The 23,085-nt window shown below is 40.1% G+C and overlaps 1 protein-coding gene across 3 annotated transcripts in view; it reads left to right on the forward strand.

Annotated features, from left to right (window-relative positions):
- Cntnap2 (contactin associated protein 2) overlaps positions 1-23,085 on the forward strand; it is a 2,084,252-nt gene that overhangs the window by 1,823,190 nt on the left and 237,977 nt on the right. For all 3 annotated transcript variants that reach the window (XR_012908553.1, XR_012908554.1, XM_075953824.1), the window contains exon 18: positions 7,750-7,986. Coding sequence is in view for 1 of the 3 variants with exons in the window: in XM_075953824.1 (XP_075809939.1) it covers positions 7,750-7,986 (237 nt within the window). In the remaining 2 variants the exon portion in view is untranslated. The remainder of the gene's footprint in view (positions 1-7,749; positions 7,987-23,085) is intronic.

Below are 23,085 nucleotides of genomic sequence, written 5' to 3' on the forward strand. Positions count from 1 at the left end.
CTGAGGACATAAGAAAATCCATACAGTGATAGTGAAGATCTGAATGGGCACTCATGCCTGTTATCTGGAAAAGCAGCTCTTCACAGATTAGTTCCTGGAGTGTAAAAGCTTTCTCCATGCATTGCTGTCCATGGCTAGCTGGCAACACTTGTCAATCATACAGCGCTGTGCTGAAGAGAGAGACCAGGTTCCTCTACCAGTGATGGTTATCCCCATTCTGGGGTTCTGAGATAATGAGATAACTGGGGTTTTATTTCTCACACGTGCTTTGGCATCATAATTTGCAATTGGTGATGGTGGTGGGGTGGTGGTGGTGGTTGGTGGTGGTGGTTGGTGGTGGTGGTAGTAGTTGGTGGTGTAGGAGACAAGGTGATCAAAGCATAAGACACATAAGATCAAAACATGCTGCTATATATGGTAGCATATAGAGCAGGACAAATGGCAGGGTCAGCATCTGCAGCTCTGAGTGGCTTATCCAAGTACATAGTTGCCTTTGCCTCTTAGCTGCCAACACCCGGGACAGCGGTAGCTGTCACACAGAAGAGCCAAGATCAGAGTAGGCCATCCAGACATAGCAGTCATAGTCATGGATAACATTCCAGTAGCACATTAAAAGCTCCCTGCCAGCTCACAGGTCCTGTGATCCTGGTGTGGTCCTCCAAAGTGAGATAACACCTAGCCTAAGCCTGAGCTTTCCACGAAAGGGTGCTGTTTGAAGGTTTGAAGACTCCAAGGTCATTTCCTCAGGCAGGCTGGATTGGGAGCTCAATGATAACCCTTTGCTAGCTATCTTTCTGATAAAGCTTCCAGAACAGAACACCACAGATTGGGTATTTATCTTCTCATCGTTCTAAAGGTTGGAAACCCAAGATGAAGGTATCAGTGAGACTCTTTCCTTCTGAGGCCTCTCCTTGGCTTTGATACCCCCGTCTTCTTGATGGTTCCTCATGGGGACATTCTTCTGTGTGAGTACATCATCCCCAGTACATTCTTCTTTTGTAAGGACACCAATTACATTCAGTTCTCATCCTTATGGCCTTGTCTAGCCTTCTTTAAGAGGCCCTAGATACCCTATATGCAGCTAAATTCAAATTGGGGTCTAAGGTTTCACAAGCTTGACTAAAGAATATAAGTAACATAGTTCAGCTCCCCTGGCCTCAAATCTGTTTCTATTCATCAATTCTATGATTTCACTTTATGATGCTGTGGAATTCTGATTATACTCTACACTAGTGGCAATCATAATATCTGCCATTAGTTGGGCTTCAACACAAAGTATTGGATTCTATCAACTCCTTCAGGGTCCATATTGTTGTACTGACATTGCATGTAAAAGGACTAAGACCTAAGGAGAACTTGGGAAGACTACACAGCCAAGGAGATGTAAAAACAGTGCGTTCATGTTTCCTCATTCTTGTTCACTGACTGGCCCACCCATGCCAACTGGTGCCTAGCATCAGCGTGGTGGGTGGCTATTTGTGATTCCAGCAGCATTAACCTGTAGGCAAAAACAGTGTGTGGGGGCTGGAGAAATGTCTCAGAGCTTAAGAGCACATGTTGTTCTTGCAGGGGACCTGAGGTTAAGTTCCCAACATCCACATGGTGGCTCACAATCATCTGTCATTTAGTTCTGTGGGATCTGACACCCACATCACTGAGCACTGCACACACGTGGTACGTATATGTACATACAGGCGAAACATTTACACACATAAAAATCTTCTATAAAGTACTCTTAAAAGAAGAATATTCTTGTGCATCATTTTAGAACTGCTTTTCCTAGTGCTTTACTTACAGAACCTATGAAATGATCCAGGTTTCACTCCCCTGAGCATCCTGTACTGCCCTGGGGATTCCATCCTTCTCCTGCCCTCCTGCCGGGCACCTTGCAGGGGAACATCCCATCACCCCTTTATCATGGGGACATTTTTATCTATTCTGTTTCTGTCTCTTTTTGGTGCACTCCATCTTAACTGCCCTACTTAAGACTGATCCTGTGCCAACTCCAGACCCCACTTAACCCTGCTTGACTGTTCTTCTCACAGTGGTCACCACCTCCTAACACGTGATGTACATATTGAGTCTCCCGATAAATTTCTCCGTGCTGCAAGGGCAGAGACTTTTTCACAGTAGTGAAATAAACACATTTAAATTTTTTTTTTAAAGAAAAAACACTTCTAAAAGGGATCAGGTTCAAGTGTGCAACCTTTGGCGTGCTTTCTTTCTATGGTGAATAAGTGGCCAATCTGATCACATGAAAGTGCCCTGGGGGTCAGACTTACCACTTCAAATACTGTTGAGCTCTGGGTTTGAGGACAATGTGTTTTTCCTAATTCCTCTCAATCTTTATTTCCAACCATTATTTTTAAATGGAACACCTGATTATTTTGCCCAAATGTTCTGTGCTCTTGATGGTTGTATTATTCATTATAGGTAGTTACAACACTTTCATAATTAATCTTTAATTGTGATACTTGCCTAGCATTTCGGATGAAAAATGATATACAAATTAAACCCACATCTCACCATGGATAATTATCACAGGTCTGACTAATGTGCGTGAAGGCCTGGCATGGCAGGGGGCTCTTCCCAATGACAATGTGTTGATTTGCTAATTAAACAAAGGTTCAGTAGCGTTTTTCCTTGAAGACCTATAATTTAAACTTATGACATTTGCCACCAAGAAAGGTTTCTACAAAGCAGTAAATTGAACTCACTAACTTCTACTGGTTCTGGTGCATTAACATCTTTTGCATAATATATAATGACCATGATCAGGATAAAAGATTTTTTTTCGTGTCAAGTAGATCAGCAAATGCACTTTCCAGCTCAGTGAGTCACTTAAATGAATCAGGATGCCACCTCGGAAGGGAAAGAGCTTAGCTTCAGTGCACAGAGAAATGACACTTCACTCACTTGCTTTATAAACTAAGAAGAGAATTTTTTTAAAAAAATGTAGTCCAATGGGTTACTAAGTGTAAATTACACTATACTCATATATTGTTGCTGTACAGCTAGAGATATGGCTTAGAGTGCACGTCTGGTACACACAAGGTCCTGGTTCCGTCCATGGTGCTGTGCAAAGGAACAAAGAGATGGGGGCAGAAGGAGGGAGAGGAAGAGAGGGAAAGAATGACAGAGGGAGAAAGAAGGGATTAAAATGTTAAGAGAAAAAACTGCAAGGTGTTACATAGAATTCTATATAGAATATATATAATAAATATATAATTATAAATAATATATAATTAAATGATTATATTAGTTTATATTGCCAAAAGTCATTACAAATCAAAGACCAAAAGCAGAAATAAGTATGTTAGTGTGGATTCACAATCACTCAAAACTTTTATAGGGGAAAAAATTACCATCTACCACTTAAAAAATACAAACTAAAGGACATGGTTAAAAAATTAATCAGCATAGTTTTAAAACTCAAAATATTATCACCAACCAATAAAAACATATCATCACTTACCCCTCCAAAACAAAAATATGAAGCAGCAATTTAAAAATAAGAAAAGAAAAATACAACACAATTCATTATAATAATCAAAGTTATGAATTTTCTCCAATTTAATCAAACTGACGTAAACACAATAGGATAAATCACCAGATGAGGATTATGTAAAGCAAATATGCATTTGTTCCATTTTGATAAAATGTAAATTGGTACATTGTTCTTAAAGGCCTTTAAAATATACCAGTAATAAAGTACTTGATACACAAACATCAGGACCTGGGTTTGGACCCCCAACACCCATGGAAAAAAGCTAAACTTGGAAGCATGCACCTAAAGCCCAAAGTGAAAAGTTTGGACAGGAGGACCGTGGGGCTCATTGGCCAGACACTTTATCCAATCAGTGAACTCCAGGTGCGGTCAGAGACATTGACTCAAACAAAAAAGCAGAGAGCAATTGAGAAAGAGACTTCTGCTCTGTATAAATGCACTGGCACCTGCACACATATAAATACACACACACACACACACACACACAGAGAGAGAGAGAGAGAGAGAGAGAGAGAGAGAGAGAGAGAGAGAGAGAGAGAGAGAGAGAGAGAACAGCAAAATTGAAAACTGAAGAAGTATGCTGAGATGTTCTGAGATATTTACAAAGTTCAGACTATTATACTCTCACAGAAAGTTAAAATTACAAAATTCCATTAGTGATGGAATGGCAAAAGGGACTGGCAGCATCATTACAAATATGTTTTATGAAATAATAAACAAGATGTCCTGGCTATGCTGCATTGCTTGGAAAATGTGTCATAATACTTGAAGTATAGAAAGCAAATTTGAGGACAATGCCTGTTATGTCCTCGTCTCCTTATGCCTTTCCTGTTTTTTATATTTATGTATGTTCACAAACAAAAGTAGGGACTAGGGAGCTGGTCCAGTGGTTAAGACCACTGGCTGCTCTTCCAGAGGACCCAGTCCCCAGCATCCACGTGGTGCCTCAGAACTGTCTGTAACTCCCATTCCAGGTATCTAGTGCCTTCTTCTGGCATCTCTGAGCACAGCACTCAGATGGTGCACAGGCAAATATGCCAGCAAAGCACCCATACACACAAAATGAAAATGAAGGTTGAATATTCTTAAGTAGACAAGGTTTTCCCCTAAAAATAAAGGCAGTAATGTCTGAGTGGCGTAACTTGTTTTAGTTATACATCTTACTTACCAGTACACACACACACACACACACACACACACACACACACACACACACATATACATACACAACCCAGAACTATTCCCATGGTAACTAGGCAAACAGGAGGGGGATATCTAAAAACAGCCTTTTTAAATTTTTCAGCGTAGTTTTGATAGGGTTTAATTGTCTTAATTGACTAGTGGTAAAAATTCAAATAGCTATACACTTATGTAATAAAAGGCCTTTTGGAAAATCTCTCACTGCAAGAACAAAAACCAGAGCAGCAAAAGTGGTCCGAGCCAAATTGAAATTCTAACGCACAAAAGGGGACTGCGGGGCTGAATCGCTTCCAAGGGAGGCAGAGGCTCTCATTCTCCCCTGCACAGAGGTGTGAAGCTGCACTGCCTGGCGGATGGCAGGAGGGCAAGTCCTTCAAAGCAGCGTGTTTAATAACTTCATTTGCTGTTTACTATCCATAGCTTTGATCCAAAAGGACGCTGGACTCTCTTCAATTAATCCTCTAGTCAAATATTTTATAAAAACAAGATGCTACTTTAGAGAACGGTTATTCAAATCAATATATGACCCGCGGAAAGTACTGTAAGCTTGGGCTCAAAAAGGCAGTAGATTCATTTGCCATTTCCCTGATAAGAAGGACATATGGGCATAACCAGATACTGATCCATCCTGTGATCCAGTCTTTGATCAGTCACTAGTCCTTGTTAGTGAGTCTACTGGCTGGTGCGCTTTTGACCAGGATAATGGGCTGAGTGATCTGAGTGCATCTCTAGCCTAACTATCTTATCCAAACAACAAAGCCCTATGGACCTCTCCATTTGTATGTGTGCATGTCGTAGTGTGTGTGTGTTTACATGTGCATGTGTATGTGTGCATGCTTGTGTGTGTGCGTGTGTGGGGCCACATGTGTGAGTGTGTGCATGCATGTGTGTGTATTGTGTGTGCGCATGCATGTGTGCCTGAGTTGTGTGCATGTGTGTGTCTGTGCATGCATGTGGGTGTGCATGTTGCCTGTGTGTGCATTCGTGCATGTGTGTGTATATATACATGCGTGTGTGCAGGCACACGTGTGCTGATGTTCTCGCCTGTGCATGTACTTGTGAAGAACAAAAGTTGACATTTAGTGTCCTCTTCTTATATATTAGACAGCTCTCTGAACCTGGAGTTCTCATTCAAGATAGACCAGCTGACCCTGACATTCGCATGTCTCCCTTAACACAGCACTGACTGGAACACATAATACTGTCATGCCTGACTTTTACCTGGGTGCTGAGAATCTGAACTAGGGTTCTTATGTACCAAACACTTTACCGGCTGAACCATCATCCCAGCAGCCCACATTTTTTTTTAATTTACTGAGAGTTTTGTTAAGGAATTGGCTTGAAGGGTTATTAAAACAAGGAAATATAACAGCCTGTTCTGTGGAAGTTAGAGAAACAAGAAAATTGGCAGTATAATTCACTACAAGCTCCAGAGTCCAGGAATACGGAGTGCCAGTTCTGAGGGCAGGGAAAGCAGATGCTCAGGTTGGAGAGACGAAATTCAAGCATCCTCTGTTCTTGTCTAACAGATGAGGCAAACCACCATGCATTGTTAAGGGCACCGTGCACTCAGCCTATGGATTTGGACACACACACATACACACACACACACACACACACACATATACACACACACACACATACACTGTGCTGGAGAGTAATGCTTGAGTGGTCAGCTTGGTTCTTTTACACTGTCTTTTTCTTTAGTTCACATATGAAATGATGGATTTCATTACGGCACCTTCATATGTATACATCATTGTACTTTCTCATTCACTCCGTCCACCCTCCCTCTTCCATCCTCCTCATGTGTCCTCTTTCCTTCAAAAATAAAGTCTCTTTTCTGTTCTCTGTTTTTATGTCATATTTATACATATATATACATTCATGTCATAATATATCATGTCATATATAATATATTTTACCATATATAATATTATCATGTTATATATGTGTTTATACATATATAATCATATTACTGATCTATGAACCCACAATAGAGATTGCTCCAATTTTAAAAGCATCCAGATAATTACAGACTCTGTTAAATCGACAGTGCTTCTGTGGGTCCCTCTATGTACATCAGACCTCTTTAATATTTTCACACTTATAAAACTCAGCCTTGCTCTATAACCTACTCCAGAAGTCATAATGAACACATCATTGCATGTCAGATGTCATTTTAAAATTTAACCTTTTAACTATTCCATACATGATAAATTGTTTCTATTCATCTCTCTTACTCCTCTAGCATTCCCGTTGACCCTCTTTCCATCCCAGCTAGTCTTTCATACATTCTCATGTCTTTTCTTGCCCTGTGGACTTTCATTAGGACCTCAAGAGCTTCCATCCATGCTGGGATGCTGAAGGGGTCATTCTCTGCAGATCTTATGCAGGTATCCACAGTTGCTGTGTGCTCATGATGGTATCCGGAGGACAGCATTTCACAGCGTTGCTTTATGTCTTAAAATGGCACTGTGACAAAAGCAATGAAACCCAACCTGGAATATTAGTAACTGTAACAAGCCTATTTCTGTGTAAATACAAACCTCCAGCCACCCAGTCACCACATCCTGAGTATCTTAATGTAAACTTCAAAGCAAAACATGAGATAAGACTCACCGAGTACAATGACATTGCAAACGAATTTATGCCTTCTGACTAACCGGCTTATTAGTTATGCTAATGTATTCATGTCTCTCTGCTTTATAGTTCAACAGATAATGCCAGAGAGATTAAAGAACAAAGAAACTAAAGACTTCTGTGAGCCTCTTTTCCATAAGAATCCAGATTATACATTTTTGCCTATCTACAAACATTTTGTGTCTGGGGCAAGTTTACTTCGTCTCAGAAGACACCCGTTTTTAATTAGACACCACAGCCTAAGGGAAAGCTTCAACTCTTTCTGTTTACTCTGGACCAACTCAAAAGGGAAAAGACTTACCAGCTTGTCTTCTGCTGTAATTTCAAAACAGGCTGAGTAGAAAAGCAGTTGCCGAGGTGACCTGTCCCATCTGAACTGTGCTTTCTGTCCTTCCCAGGTGGTGCCGGCGGCCAGCAGGGTTTCCTGGGCTGTATCCGCTCCTTGAGGATGAATGGAGTGACCCTTGACTTGGAAGAAAGGGCAAAGGTCACATCCGGATTCAAATCTGGATGCTCAGGCCACTGCACCAGCTACGGGGCCAACTGTGAAAATGGAGGCAAATGCATCGAGAAATACCACGGATATTCCTGTGACTGCTCTAACACAGCCTATGACGGGACATTCTGCAACAAAGGTATGGAAGAGGCTACTTCCAACCCCATCTTCAAACACCTTTATAAGACTCAACTATCTGTCTAATGCTTCTTCTGCTGCAAATGGTTGCCTTTGTTTCTATGGGTGAAGTGAATCCTTCTCCGACCTTAGGAGGGAACTTCTCTGTTGTTTACTAGAGACTTGACCTTGGTACACAGTTACCCAGAGTCCCGCACTGACTGAAACGTTACAATGTAGACAAAGAAAGGGACCTCTAACAGGGGACTCAGGCTTAGCCATCCCACAACAGACTCCACGGTCAAATGCAGCCCATTGGTATTTGTGTGCTCCCACCCCCAATGCTGCTTAAGTTTGAAAGCCTGTCTGCTCAAATTGTCATTAGCATCATCATTACTAACCTTACTCAAAACACCTTTAGGGGTGGCTCTCAGCCGACCTCAGTCTACAAAGACACTAAAAATATGCTCAGTCAACTTAGAACATCCTTTATTTCAGAACTAGTCTAGTCTAGCCTTTGGGTCTGTAGTAAATTCCACATGGACAATGAAAGTCTAAGAGCCCAATGCATGTACATGTTTTCACTGGGATATACTCTGTGCTCACGTGACTGGAAGAAATTCACTCAGCTGGTGAAGGTTTATTTTCCCCAAGAAGAGTAAAAGAACAGTAGCTGGCACTTCTCCTAAGCTCCAGAAGCCTGTAAAGCACCCTTCTTTTTCTAAACGAATGTATAGCATTTAGGGAAAGTTTGCTGTAAGCCCTTGCTGTGTCTCAGCTAAGAAGCTTTACATAAGTACCCATTCATACTCTCATGAATACACAGGGGGTTGTTTGTGCTGGCATTCTTCACATGAGATGCCACACACAGAAGGAATTGTTCCACAACGTTTGCCTGTACATCCAGGCTCCTGTCTGGCGGGGCTGGATTATGAGCATCCAAATTAGATCAGACGGGATTTGAAGAATGAGTATGAGACCATAACAAAGGTGGAAAGGAACACCATTGCTGAAAAACACCAAGACACATTAACAGGGCCATTACATTGCGTTTTTCTGCTCGGAACAACATGCTTCTGTGATTTTCCCGTGGCACACAATGGAATGGGCTTGCAGAACACATCAATTTTGCACTTGTAGAAATGACAGTCTTGCAATTACCATCATTGTGCTTGATGCTAATTTAATGCAGTCCATTCCTTTGCCAATGTAATGTCTAAATGCAATCAAGTAAGCGCTAATGCCTGAGACATTGCACTGTGTACGTAATAATTTAAAGCAAATCGTGGTCCCCTTCTTTCTGGAGACTTAAGTTAAACACAGCAGTTGACACAAAACCTCTGGGGGTTAATAGACAATATTCATGAAAGGACATCTGCCTTTCCCTTTAGCCAGCATCAGAAATAAAGGTAAATGAAGCCTATATGTTTCCTCTGACATTATCTCAAAGGTTTTGTACAAAAGACATCTAAATATTCTCTTACCAGCTACTTATTACAATGAATTTGTATTGGCTCAGTGGCTTTAGCAAAAAAAAAAAAATTAATTGAAAACTGTTTGAAGTGAGAACCCACAACAATGGTAAGGGTATTTGAAAAGCATTTGTGAGCATCCTTCTGAGTAGAAAAAGTACCTCCTCGCCTTAGCAAAGGCGACAGTGCTGCTAGTTTGGAGGGGAAACACAGCCACACAGATGTCTGTTACAGCAAGCTTCTTTTTGTTCAGTGGCAATATCTTCTTGCTGAACCTCCAGCCTAGCTCTCCTTCTGTCTTCCCAAGACTCACCAACCAGGTACCCTGGTGCCTGCACAGCTGTTCCTGTGACCCTCCTTCCCAGTGGGACTGCAGCCAAACAACTTACTCTCTAGAAAAAGTAGACACATTAGCAAAAGAGTAAACTCAGTACAGGTTCTTCGGGCGCAATCATTCATGGTCTATGCTACTAGATGTGGAAAATGCTTGATATTTTCTGCGCGAATGACTCTGGTCCCAACCTGCCACATATGACCCAGTTACATGTTTCTATATCAGAAATGCCCAGGGAAGGACAAGAGTTCCTGCTGCTCTTAGAGAGGCCGTACATTCAGTTTTTAACACCCATATCAGGAAGCTGGCTGCCTGTATCTCCAGACCCAGGTGTCCAGTGCCATCCCCTGGCTTCAACGAGAACATGCACTCATGTGCCCATTCTCACACAGATAAACAATACACAATAACAATACACAGAAAAACAATACACACAAGTAAACAATAAAACAAAGTTTAATGCATGCCTATACACATGAAGTAAGCAAATTCAGAGTCCATAATAAAATATAACTGTGATGGATTTTGTTTTGTTTCGTATTACAGAAGGGTGAAAATGGTGGGACCTTTAAACTTGTTTGTGCTTACTTATATTTTATAATCTTCACCCAATGATATATTATTTCTGATTTCATTACTTTTCTTCTTCTTCTTGGGAAAAACAATAGAAGGCAGAACTCTTGCTGCAGACATTTAAGAAGTGGCTGTCTCTGATGAGAAAATGTCTAGTGATTAACTAGAATTATTGTATAATCTAGTCATGTTATCCGGAATGAATGGAGTTGCATGTCAAGTGAAAATTGATGGTAATTAAGTTACTCTTGAAAATCATCTCTCAATGCATTTAAAAGAGCCTGCTATTCAATGAACATCTAAAGGAATTATCCTTCAGTTCTCTCAGGCACATTTGCATCTTAAGCATTTGCATCTTAAACATCTAGAAACTCATGTCATTAGACCACATAGGTTATCACATCATCTGTCTTTAGAGAACTATGCCATTCCTCATCTTCTCAAGGTATTCGCCAGCCAGAGTCCACTTAACTCATCTGAGGCAGGTCCATTACACAGAAAAGTTCCTTGAGAGCCCATTGGCTGAGGCCTCGATCAGGAGTCATTCCAGTCTTGAAGGCAAACGTATATGTGGGTGTGATATCCCAACCTCCATTAGAGACCAAATGGATAGTTGCTTAACTGTGGCAAAGAGTTTTTTTCCTAATTGTGTCCATTCTTTCTTGGATAGTCAAACTTTAAACACTCCCATATTTTATGATCACCAAAGCCATTCTTAACAACCATCATAAATAAGCAACATATTTTGCAGTATATAATCTCTCTGTGTCTCTTTAAGTGGTTTTATAGAAAACAAAAAATAATGGATTTTTGGAGTTTAATGTAGCTCCCAAATTCATCTCTACCTGGAACTTCAGAGTGTCCAATGGGATACAGTTATGGCTAATGTAACTGAATTAAGTAAGAGCCTAAATCCTAAGAGATAGTCCTTATAAGAGGGTAGACTCAGAGATGCACTGTAACATAGATAAAAGGGCTATGTGAGCAAAGAGCTAAAAATTAAAGTGATAGTACCACAGACACCAGGATATGGGAGAATCAAGGAAGGACTCTTCTCTAGAGTCTTGGAAAATACATGGCTCATTTACTTAACTAATAGTTACAGAATACCAGTAGTCTTTATGTGCTGCTTTACTGAAACATCCAAGACTGGGTGATTTCAAAATGAATCATTTGATTCATGTTTTTAGAAACTGGGAAGTCCAAGTTAAAGGGACCCACATCCGATGAGTGTCTTCACACTGTAACATCCAATAGGATGAGGAAAAAGAGCAAGAAGACATGAGAAACCAGGAGCGTGGAAGGAAGCTGAACCCATCCTTTCATCTAAATTGATTCTCATGATAACTAACTCATTTCCTGCCATCACTGCATTAGTTCCAGGCAGGCAGAGACCTGGAGATCTAGTCACCTCTCCCCATCCTCTCAACACCTTTGCAGTGGAATTAAGCTTCCAAAGACACATTCAAACCATGATAAACATCAATGTTCCTGGAAGCTTTATTTGTCATTGAGTCTGGCCATACTGACATTTTCAGAACATTTTGATGGCTTATTCAAAATCAAAACATTTTACAGTACATTATAACAACACATATGAGTCTTGCATCCCTCTTACAGCTAAAGATATTTCCTAATTATCCCTTTGTTTAGTCAAATTCAGCAAACTTTGCCCATAGTTATCTATCAGCCCAGGACAACAGTGGAAAAAAAAGAATAATCTTTAAACCATTTTCCAACTTTAGAGACTTCTTTGTTCTTCTCAATCTTTCTTTTGTTTGTTGCTTAGATAGGGTCAAAATCTGAAGCATCATGGTCATGAGACTGCTGAGTGATAGGTGGATGGTTCCATCATCAGTGTTACAATCATTTAGAACAATACAGATATGCACTGTGGTCCGGCAAGCTTCCTCTATCTCTTGAGTTCTATGGCATTGACTAAGATTTTATGATCTATGTTATTAGTGACCAGTTCATCTCTCTACTTAGGAATGGATGAATTAGGTATGGCTTTGAATCCAATGTCCTTTCTTACCCATATGATATAACCTTGAGAAACTTGAATACCACTGAGCCTCACCTTCAGGAGCACATGATACCTAGTATATTCTGAGTTTATTTACAAATGGAGGACCTAACACTCTAAGTCCAACAGCAAATGCTATTTTATACTCTTGGCACTTCTTCCCTTTTTTTTTACATGTTTTTAAACTTTTGCCCTACAGCATATCTTCTCTTAAGCCTTCCCTAGAAGGTTTTACAGTCAGATGTACACATGATATCTTTTCAGTGACCATGAAACACTAAATTGCTACTTTGGTACTCCAAGGGCAAGTATAGAATCATAAAATCATATAGTATCATAAAATGTCTCCTTTAGTTAATATTGGACCCACTAATAGTATTCTGAAAAGGAAATGAAGTCTCCACAGCCTAAGTACTGAAAGACTAAGATCCTGACGAAGCAGCTAGAAACACCACCCACCACATCCTACCTGCTCACTCCGTAGCACAACTCTTGGTGTAAAGTGTGCACCTACCCCCTTGTCAAAGCCAAGGTGAGTTACCATAGCAACTCCTACTTTCTTCCTTTTTGATGGAAGCATTAGTCTCACGTCCAAGTGAAACCTCTAAGGCAGAGAAGCTTTGCCTCTTGTTGGTTGGGAGGAGGTAGACAGGTCAAAAACAACTTCAAGACTACACAATCATCTTCTCCACCACCCTGGGTGTAGAACACAGTGGCCACAGTAAATCTGTGGTGCACCTTTATAGAGTTAGCTAAAAACCTTCTATATAAAATCAATTAATATAAAATACTTTAAACGAGTGAGGTAGATGAGGGAAAGGAGTTTGTGTATCTTAAAAGTTCATGGTGTATGAACACAGCTTAGATGTTAGCAGCAGTGAATATTTTTCACAGGCCTGTCTTTGTGGTCTTAAGAATCCCAACTAGGTGACAGTCCTCCACCAGTGAAAACCAGTCCTTCAGTAGGAGGAAGAGAGTGCCGAGGTTTCTTTTTCATTTGATAGCTCTGGAAGGAAGACCAGAGATGAAGAATTGAATTTCTTTCTCCTTTTCCCCTACAGTGTTATTCAAGAAGGGAAAACACGTTCTCTGCTAATGTCTTTCTTAAATCTGCAGACCTTAGGTTGCAATTTAAAAGTCTCATGGTTCCACAGGAAGATAATCTGCTTAAAAGCTTAGAAAGCTGTTTAAAAGGAAAGAAGCTAAAATAGTAAGGGGACAAACAACAGCAGGGACGTGAGGACAGATGTCCACACACGCTGATGGGCAAAAGAAAATGCTTTTGACCAGATTCCAAACTCTGGAAGCTTTGGAGATTGCTGAGGAGTTTAATTGACTTCATCCCAGAACCTGATGGTGGGAAAACGGCATTTGCTCTCCCCTGGGCTCTTCTTGGGAACCTGGGTGGGGAAACCGGGCCAAATCACATTCTCAGAAGAAGGGATTTAAACAGCAGCGAGTAAAGCAAGTCCTTTTGAAATTGTCTCTGTAGTAGAGGACAAAGATTCCGGACTTTCACTTTGATTGTGAGACAAAGCACACTTTTTTCCGACATTGTGCTGTGCTCTAATCTCCGCCAGGTTTGGGACACATCTGACTTCTTCTCCTCTTGTGTTTTGTGTGTATGTATGTTGAGTGATTGTTGTATTTTCTTCAACTATGATCAGAACACTAAATACTTTGAAGTTTAAAGTAACAGCTCTCCATCTTTCTTCATGGCTCATCCACATGGCTTCTCTGTGCATTTCCCTTGACCTCCATGAGTCCACAAGGACCCATAAATCACACTGAGGGTTTCCCTTTTAAATTAATCAGACTCGGAGCTCCCCACAAGCAAGCCCATTCACCAGGCCACCTCATCCTGAGTACTTCATCATGCGAAGCCCCCCTGCCTCTGAGCACTTTCCCCACTCCACTGTTCTGAGAGTGCGTCTTTTCCGATAGGCAGCCCTGGCCATAGCAATCAGGCTCACTCTAGACATCCTTTGGATAAAGAAAATCTACTTTCTTAATTGATCAAGTAAGTTCAAGGGTGGTTGAACTGACTTTTATAAAGTTTGCAATTTTGTTGTCCCATTTTATAAATCAATCAAACTTCTAGAATAATTCATGCAGTCACTTCAATTGGTTATGATTATGAATTTTAGATAAAATAAATAGACACTTTACTTTTTCTTTCCTCCCAGTTATAACCAAACACTAACAGAACAGAAATTATTAAACTCCACTATGCTTTCTGAGTCTTCCTTTTCCTAGCATTTTTAGTATTTTAATGCTTTTTTTATATGTTTGGGTATTTTGCCTGCATGTATGTCTGTGCACCATGTGTGTGCAGTGCCTACAGAAGCCAGAAAAGGGCATTTAATGGAGTAACAGATGAAACTGGATTAACAGGTGATTGTGAACAACTTTGTGGGCTCTAGGAATAAAACTTGGTTCCTCTGGAAGGGCAGCCTGTGCTTTTAACCACTGAGTCATCTGTTCTACCCAAGGTTTGACATTTTTAACAACCTTCATGTCTTATTTCTTCATACACACTGGGCACAAGTTTTGAAAATTATGATGATCTGGACAGTGAGTTGCTATGTAGGAAGCAATGGGGTGCCAATGAGGAAGGCCGGGATAAATAAGAGGAGGCTTGGGTGAAGTGGAGGATACAGATTCAACTACAACATGATGGGAAGAAGAAACAGGGAACTGAATGAGATCTGGAAACTTAACATCTCATGCTGAAGAATCTAAAATGCAGGCAGACTTTCACAGCCTCAGACAAGGGTGGGGTGGTGAGCGTCTTACGTCAAAAATATATTTGTGCCTTTCCACAATATTGAAGCTCACTGGATAGCGATAAATTCGCGAGCTATATTCATTTCATTGGCTTCAATTTAACTAACAAGTCATCCCAATTTTGCTTGATAGCTGGCCGTTGGCAATCTCAAATTTTTTGATTCTAATCAAAATTACCAGTACTCTCTCTCTCTCTCACTCTCAGTTGACATATTTATTTCACATCATACAATATCTAGTGCAGAGTTCAGAGAGTCTATTCAGAAGGCAGAGGCAGAAAGCTAGCGGACACAAGAAGGTCTGCAGGGGCCCGAGGAAGGCACAGAGCCATTCAGATGTGAAGATGCCAGCTGCAGGCCTGGGTGGCAAGCTTCCCAGGGTCAGTTTGCAGTGGGCTGAGTGTCATGGGTGATAGAAACTGCACTTGACCTAGAGCCGGAGGGACAGAGGTAGGAAAGCTACATTGTACAAATTTTCCTGAATGAGGATAATGACAATAATGTGCATACCTGACACATTTGGGTCTTACAGTGCTCCTTTTACAGCTCCAGGTGAGGTAGTTATAGCCACTGTGATTAATAATCCCATGTGTCTGGTATTTCCAATATAATATATATTTGCAGCTGCCATTTTTATTGGAATAAAATAAATTATAAAGTGTGCGCCTTCTGGTATTCTGCCAAATGGTGGTTGCGTACTTGTGTAAACAAAATATAGAGTCATTCTTTCTTGGCCCTATACTAGAAATGGAGTTACTCAGGGCAAGGCTGTTGCTTATATAATGGAGCCATTCAAGGTTAGACCTGAAACCACAAGGCAGAGTAACCCAGAACAGGCCCCGCATACCTCTGGCAGCATGGCTGATGGAGACTGGCTCCTTCTAGCATTGCTGGTCACAAGGAAAGGGTTGAGATGCCGAAAGGTCAGAGAGTTAGGATTTAAGATCCTTCTATTTGAACCAACGTTAGGAACCAACTTTACTTCCTAAGTTTCTCTTTAGCGAGTTGGGTCAAATATAATCTAGAAAGATCTCAAATCCTAGCCCATATGCAAATGATCTTCTTAGTGTTCCTCACAGGAAACAAACCCTGTCCTTTTGACTAGCAATACAGTCAACACATTCCTAAATTAATTTTGGGTTTAGCAGAGAAATATGTGCATTTTGAGTTTGTGATAGCTAAAGAGGAAGCTATTGTGATGTAGAGCAATGGACTGGCAACCGCTTGAGTCTAACTCAATGTGACTGAGGATAAAGGTAAACAATTGCCTGGCTACACAGGCATCTTCTTTATTTATGAATTGCATAAAATCTGTGAGATGCATAACTTACAGGACTGGAGATCAAATAAGCTGATGTGTGTGAAAGTACTTTAAAGAGTATCAGTATCTCAGCACTGGGGAGACTGAGGCAGGAGGATCATGGCAATAGCAAGTTTGAAATCAATCTGGGCTATAGCATGAGTGTGAGGCTAGCAATGACTACATGGAAAAATTCTATTTCAAATATATATGCACATATAATATATATATAATGAAGAACAGATTATGATTATTCTTAAAGTGGACAATATATTGTCATTCAAAATCTACTAGGACATCTTACTGCAAATAATGCTGGCTCCTTGAACATCTTATAAAGTTTCAAAAAGTAGAGTAACTGCAATATTGCCAAGACCTCTTCTAGACTGTCTCCTTATTCCTGATGATGAATAGTTTATCTGCCTCTTCTGTCTCATTATTAAGGATGACAATGGGATGTAGCTCAGGTGGTAGAGAGAGCTTGCCTACCATGCATGAGACCTTTGGTTTGATCCCCAGCAATGCGTAAACTCGTAATGGTGGCACATCTCTAATCCCAGCACTTGGAAGATAGAGGGGAAAACAACAGAAGTTCAGGGTCATTCTTGGCTACATAATGAATTTGCTAGATGAAGTTATATGAATTGCTACCATTAAAATGGGAGGAGGAAGAAAGGAAGGAAAGAAGCAAGGAGAGGAGGGAGGGAGGGAAAGATAGAAAAGAAGAGAGGGAAGGAGAAAAAAGGAAAGAAGGAAAGAAGAAAGGAAGGAAGAAAGCTAATAGTCAAAGTTAATGTTTGCAAGCTCAGATTTTTCCCATATCTAAGTCAAATACAACCTAAATCTCAAATATTTGCCCAAGTTCATAACTAAATCGTTTCTCCTTTGTCAAAATTAAAAATTAGTAAGACTGTAAATAAAATGCTTTCTAAAGTTTTACTATAAAATTAATCTAATTTAAATCCCCTTTAAATGGGTCTATTTTAAACCATTGACTTTGACATTTCTTCAATGACTCTCTTACAGTAGAAGCCTATAAATTCAGTTAAAATATGAATTAAATCATAAGATTGGGGATTGGGGTGGAAATTTTGTAGGCTCAGAGATCTCTTTGGATAAAAAGGAAGGGAAATTGAATGAGATAACAGGTAGATTAGTGTGAGCTTACTCACACTAATAATAATAGTGAGTAATAGAGTGGATACCTGTAAGCTATTATTTATAGGCAATTTACATTGGTATAGAGTCTTATATCGTGCAAATTCAAATTATATTAAATATGCTACTATTTCTGTTTACAATATTTGTATACCTAGGAAAAGTTATTTTGTCATATGTATGCATGCATGCTTCTACCTCTGCTTATTTTATATATTGATACAATTTTAGGATATATTTATCACATTGCATTATACATTTCTACCTCTGATCAAGACATTTATACATTGTTTACATTTTGAGGTTATTGTCCTCATTTGTTGCACAGTTGTTTAAAGATTGTTTAATATTCTAATATGAAGTCTTAATCTTTAAGTTATATAAGTAGAATTATAGGTCAATAATCATCTATGTTTGTCATACTTATAGTTAGACTAATCAGGTTCTTTAGATACATAGAGATTGTATTCCGAATAGATAGGTAATTTTAACCACTTCAAAGAACTGTAAAATATGGCATTTGAATAAATTAGGGTTCTGTTGACCTGAGACACGATTGCTCCTGGCAGCACTATCTATTCCCGAGAAAATGTTGAGTACCAAAGACACTCCACTTGGAGCTTCTTTTCTTCTTGGCAAAACTGTCCTTGGGCAAGGAACTGCCCATTCATCTACCACTGACAAAACGCATCTTGTTTGGACAGGACAACCAGGATACAAGCAAAAAGACTGCCAAACCTTGCCAAGACAGGGTAAGAAAGTTTTGAAAATTTTCCTGCCTCTGAAAATCGTCTGTCAGTTACTCTAGGCCTTAGCCAAAGTTGATTGCTCCAACATTGCAAATGACACTTTGGGTGATTGTCCAAGTAGCTAGTTGTGTCTGTCATTTACTGCACATTTTGGAAGTTGCTTTATTGCACTTCCTGTTTACTCAAGCAATATTATTTCCCTTCTCAGGATTTCAATAGGGTTGAAGCCTAGATAGTCGTAGTTACTTTCCTCTCATGACTTGGTCGAGCTATTTCTAACACAAGACTTAAACTCCTTAGGCTAGGACAATTATTGAAACATTTATCATATGTTTATTGCTTGATATTGTTTATGCTGGTTGTAATTCTAATTTTTATACTTGATATTTGTTTTTATTGTATATAGTTTTGTATTAGGACTAGAACCCTCTTATTTAGACAGGAGGGAGAGATGCTATGGGAACTCCTTCAGTCAATAGCTGCTTTTAAGATACCAGCCCACTTGGTGTCTTATACTATAAATATACATCAAACTCACATAACAGACCAAATGTAAATTTCAAGCAAGAGTATCATTCCTGTCTTCTGTCTACTTAGCACAAGTGTTACCTTCTATGGCTTTTTACAGCATCTTCCCAAATCATGCACTGTGTGTGGTTATTATAGTACTTCTTAATTCCTCTAAAAGCATCAAACACTATTTCAAACTGCTTTATTCCTAGGACTATAATGAATTTGCCATTAAGCATACTTTCATCGTCTGCCCTGGCAGTTAAATGTCATTGGGTTACTACTTCAACACTTCTTCAGTTACTCTAAAGCATCAAGAGCTCACAGAGTTCTTTTTTGTCACAAATCAAAGTATCTCACGGTTGAAAAGGATTTTACATTCCTCTGGATTCACCTGACATCTTGTTGAGCACCACCTTTGATGCCAGACACTGATCTAAGTGTGTTCACATGTCTTTATTTAATCCTCACAGCGACTCCAAGAGATGGGTCTCATGGCTTCTATTTTGAAAATGAAGCGCCAGGGCTTCTAGAGGTTAACCGTATTATCAAAACCATGCCTGGCTCCCATAGCACAGATGAGAACTGGAATCCTGGGCACCCCACTGTATCTACAAGCTTGGGGTCTCCTTTACAGTGCATTTACAGGGTCAGACCCAAATGTTCAGACATAGCACTCAGGAGCCAGAGGCAGCTCACTACCTGTTCACTGCTTCTGAGAACCAGGAAGTTTTCCTGTGTGGAGCACAATGATAAAAGCTCAGAGTCAGAAATTGGGGTTCAACCTGAAGACCCAAAAAGCAAAGCAGCCAGCTACTGGCTCTTACCTCAGCCTTAGTCCAAAATGGCATTCCTGCCCCAGGTATCTCAGAATGAGACTGAGACAGAGAGCTGTCTGCTCCTATCTTATAATCCTCCCTAGTTCTGGGATAAAAGGCATGTGTCTCCTGGTTTCTATGGCAAACTAGTCTGGCTACTAGGATTAAAGGTGTGTGTTATTATGGCCTGGTCTCTAAGGCTGCCTAGTGTGGCTGTTCTACTCTCTGATCTCAGGCAAGCTTTATTTATTAAAATACAAATGAAATATCCCTACACCTGTATCCTGCACCATCATTCCCATTAAAGACAGAGAATGGCTTTATAAAGAGACAGGGGGTCCAAATTCCTGTTGTTTTAGGACTTCAGGGACATCTCTGCATTTTCAGGTCACCAGCTTAGGGAGACAAGTAAGAGTATGTGCCCTAAACTTGACACATGAGCAACGCCTAATAATCAAGTCCATACTTCTTCCTTTACCAAACCTACCTGGACTCATGGATGCTGCTGGGGGAAATGATGGCACATACCACCACTCCTGTCTGCAGGTTCTGCTCTCTCAAGGCTCTGTGGCCTTAAAAGAATATTGTTCCTGATAGGTTAACATAAATAGATGAACTTGTAAGCTCTGTATATATTAGACAATGGGTCTCATCCACTTTGTCCTTGTCCATGTATGTGTGTGTATAAATTTATGTATGTGTGTTAATTCATGCGTGTGTGTATACATTCATGTTTGTGTATGCATTTGTGTGTGTGTTCATGCATGTGTATGTGTGTGTATGTACACGTGCATGCGTATGTGTGCATTTGTGTGTGTGTGTTTGTTCATTGTTGGAGTAGGGAGTCTGAGTCTCACATGGTTCATGTGCAAGTCAGAGGACAATCTTGGATGTCAGTGCTAAGGTAATTCTGCTTTTTGTTGGAGACAGGACCTCTCATTGACCTGGAACTTCACCACAGAGACCAGGCTAATTGGTTTGTGAGCTTCCATGGTCACATTTTCCAACATGTCACCCAACTTTTTGTATGGGAGCTGGGAACACAAACTCAGGTCCTCGTACTTATGGGGCAAGCACTTTAATGACTGAGCCATCTTCCCCAAACCATCTGCTTTTTTGTTTTGTTTTGTTTTGTTTTCTATCATATCATATAGATACATCCCAAGAGTTCTAGGAAACTTTCTTCCCTTGCCTCTTTCCTTGATGTTCTCTGTATGGCTAAGCAAGAAAATACAGAGAGAAAAGGAAGGAGAGGTGGAGACACACATATAGAGGGAGGGGAGAGGGAGAACACAGAGGAAACTGTGGCTCCACCTTAGGTTTCTAAACTAAGTCTCTCGGAACAAGCCATTTCCTTGTATTGGTGAGGACATCAACACACACCATCTTCATGACTTTGGGTTAATGGTGGAAAGGAATTCTCTTTCCAAATATGTGAGGAAAAGAATGAAACAAGGGACAAGAGCCTAACCAAATAAACTCTTCTGACACTAGAGACCACTTTAGATTGCCTTATAACAAGGGAAGTGGTTTGTGGAGTAAATACAGGCCGTGCCCTGTGAGTTTCCTTATTGATGAAATTCATGCTCTGAATTACTGATTCACAGTCTCTGAGGAAGTGCAATGTCTGTGCTAGTCTAGATGCACGGCTGTGCATTAAATGAGTTTCTGATTATTGAAATTCCCAATCCAAACAAAACACATAAACAATCAAGATATATCTTAGCATCCATTTTTATAAGGAGACAGAAAGGTGATCTCTTGTCTCCATACCTATTGCCCCACTGTTGTGTAAAGTCAGCTCTGAGCCAGGGCCCCATTTGGGGCTTAAAGTTTTTCTATCCCTCTCTACAATGGGGCTTTGATCACAGTGGGTACTTCCCTTCCTATAGCCAGTAGATAATGCAAAAATTATGACAAACATAAAACATTTATCCTCTAGACAAGAGTAAAATAATTCATGTAACTGGAGCCAGCAAGATGGCTCAATAGATAAGTAAGAGTGCTTGCCAAGAAACTGACCTGAGTTCAGACCCTGGGACCCACATGTTGGAAGGACAGAACTAACTCCCACAAGCTGTTCTCTGATTCCTGAATGTACATCTTAATACACCACACTCATGAACACACTCACACATGATAGATAGATAGATAGATAGATAGATAGATAGATAGATAGATAGATAGATGATAGATAGATAGATAGATAGATAATGATAGATAGATAGATGATCGATAGATGATAGATAGATAGATAGATAGATAGATAGATAGATAGATAGATGATAGATAGATAGATGATAGATAGATAGATAGATAGATAGATAGATAGATAGATAGATAGATAGATGATAGATAGATAGATAGATAGATGATAGATAGATAGATAGATAGATAGATGATCGATAGATAGACCAAATAGTGTTCATATTTTCCACACTTTTAAATTAGTTCTTGAATACTTTTGTGCAGTGTGCTTTGATCATATTTATCTACTTTTCCAGATCCCTCTCCTCTTCCCTACCCACCCAACTTTATGTCTTTTTTTAACGTATCAAGTATAGTTTGTGCTGCCAATATTCTCTCAAATATGTGGCCTTTGTCGTTTGGAGTATGATGCTTCCATATGCTGCACTTTGAACACTGGCTCTCCTTCCAGATGCTATCAGTTGTCAATAGATTCTCAGCCTAGTGCGGAACTTTGTATTCACCTTCCTTCTCCTTGCTGAGATCTTCTCTGGCTTGAGCTTGTGAAGAGGTTGTGCATGCTATCACAAATTCTATTATTTTGTTCATATGTTCAGCTGCCCTGCTGTGTCTGGAAAACACTGGTTTCTTGTAGTAATCCACTGGGTCTGGCTTTTAAAGGCTTTCTGTCCCCACTTCCACAATAACTCCTGAGCTTTAGTGGAAAGGGTATGACAGAAATGTCCCATTTAGGGCTGAACTTTTCAGCTTTTTGTCCTCTGTACCTTGGCCAGTAGTAGATCTCTATGTTAATTGCTATCAACTTCAGAAAGAAGCTTCTCTGCTAAGTAAGGGTTTAGATGATGGATATAACAGTAAGTCATTAAAAGTTGTTATATACTATGCCCATTAATAATAAGTTCCCCCTTAGTGCTGATGACCCATGTAAGCATAGGTTCTTGACACAATAACAGTGCCAGGTATGAATTTCAGCTTGTGGAAAGGACCTAAATAAGAAAGTGGTTGGTTACTACCATGGCATTCGTGCCACTATTGTATTAGTGGATTTGTCTTGCCAGGCTGCTTGTTACCATAGTTTTCAGGATCCACAACTCGGTGAGAATGATGCTTTTCTCTGGTCACATGCTTGGCACTTTCCAGCACTATGAAACCTAACCTGTAGGCATTAGGGTCCCAGGTGAGTACCA

This window comes from Microtus pennsylvanicus, chromosome 19, assembly GCF_037038515.1.
Source record: "Microtus pennsylvanicus isolate mMicPen1 chromosome 19, mMicPen1.hap1, whole genome shotgun sequence".
Classification (NCBI taxonomy): Eukaryota; Metazoa; Chordata; class Mammalia; order Rodentia; family Cricetidae; genus Microtus; species Microtus pennsylvanicus.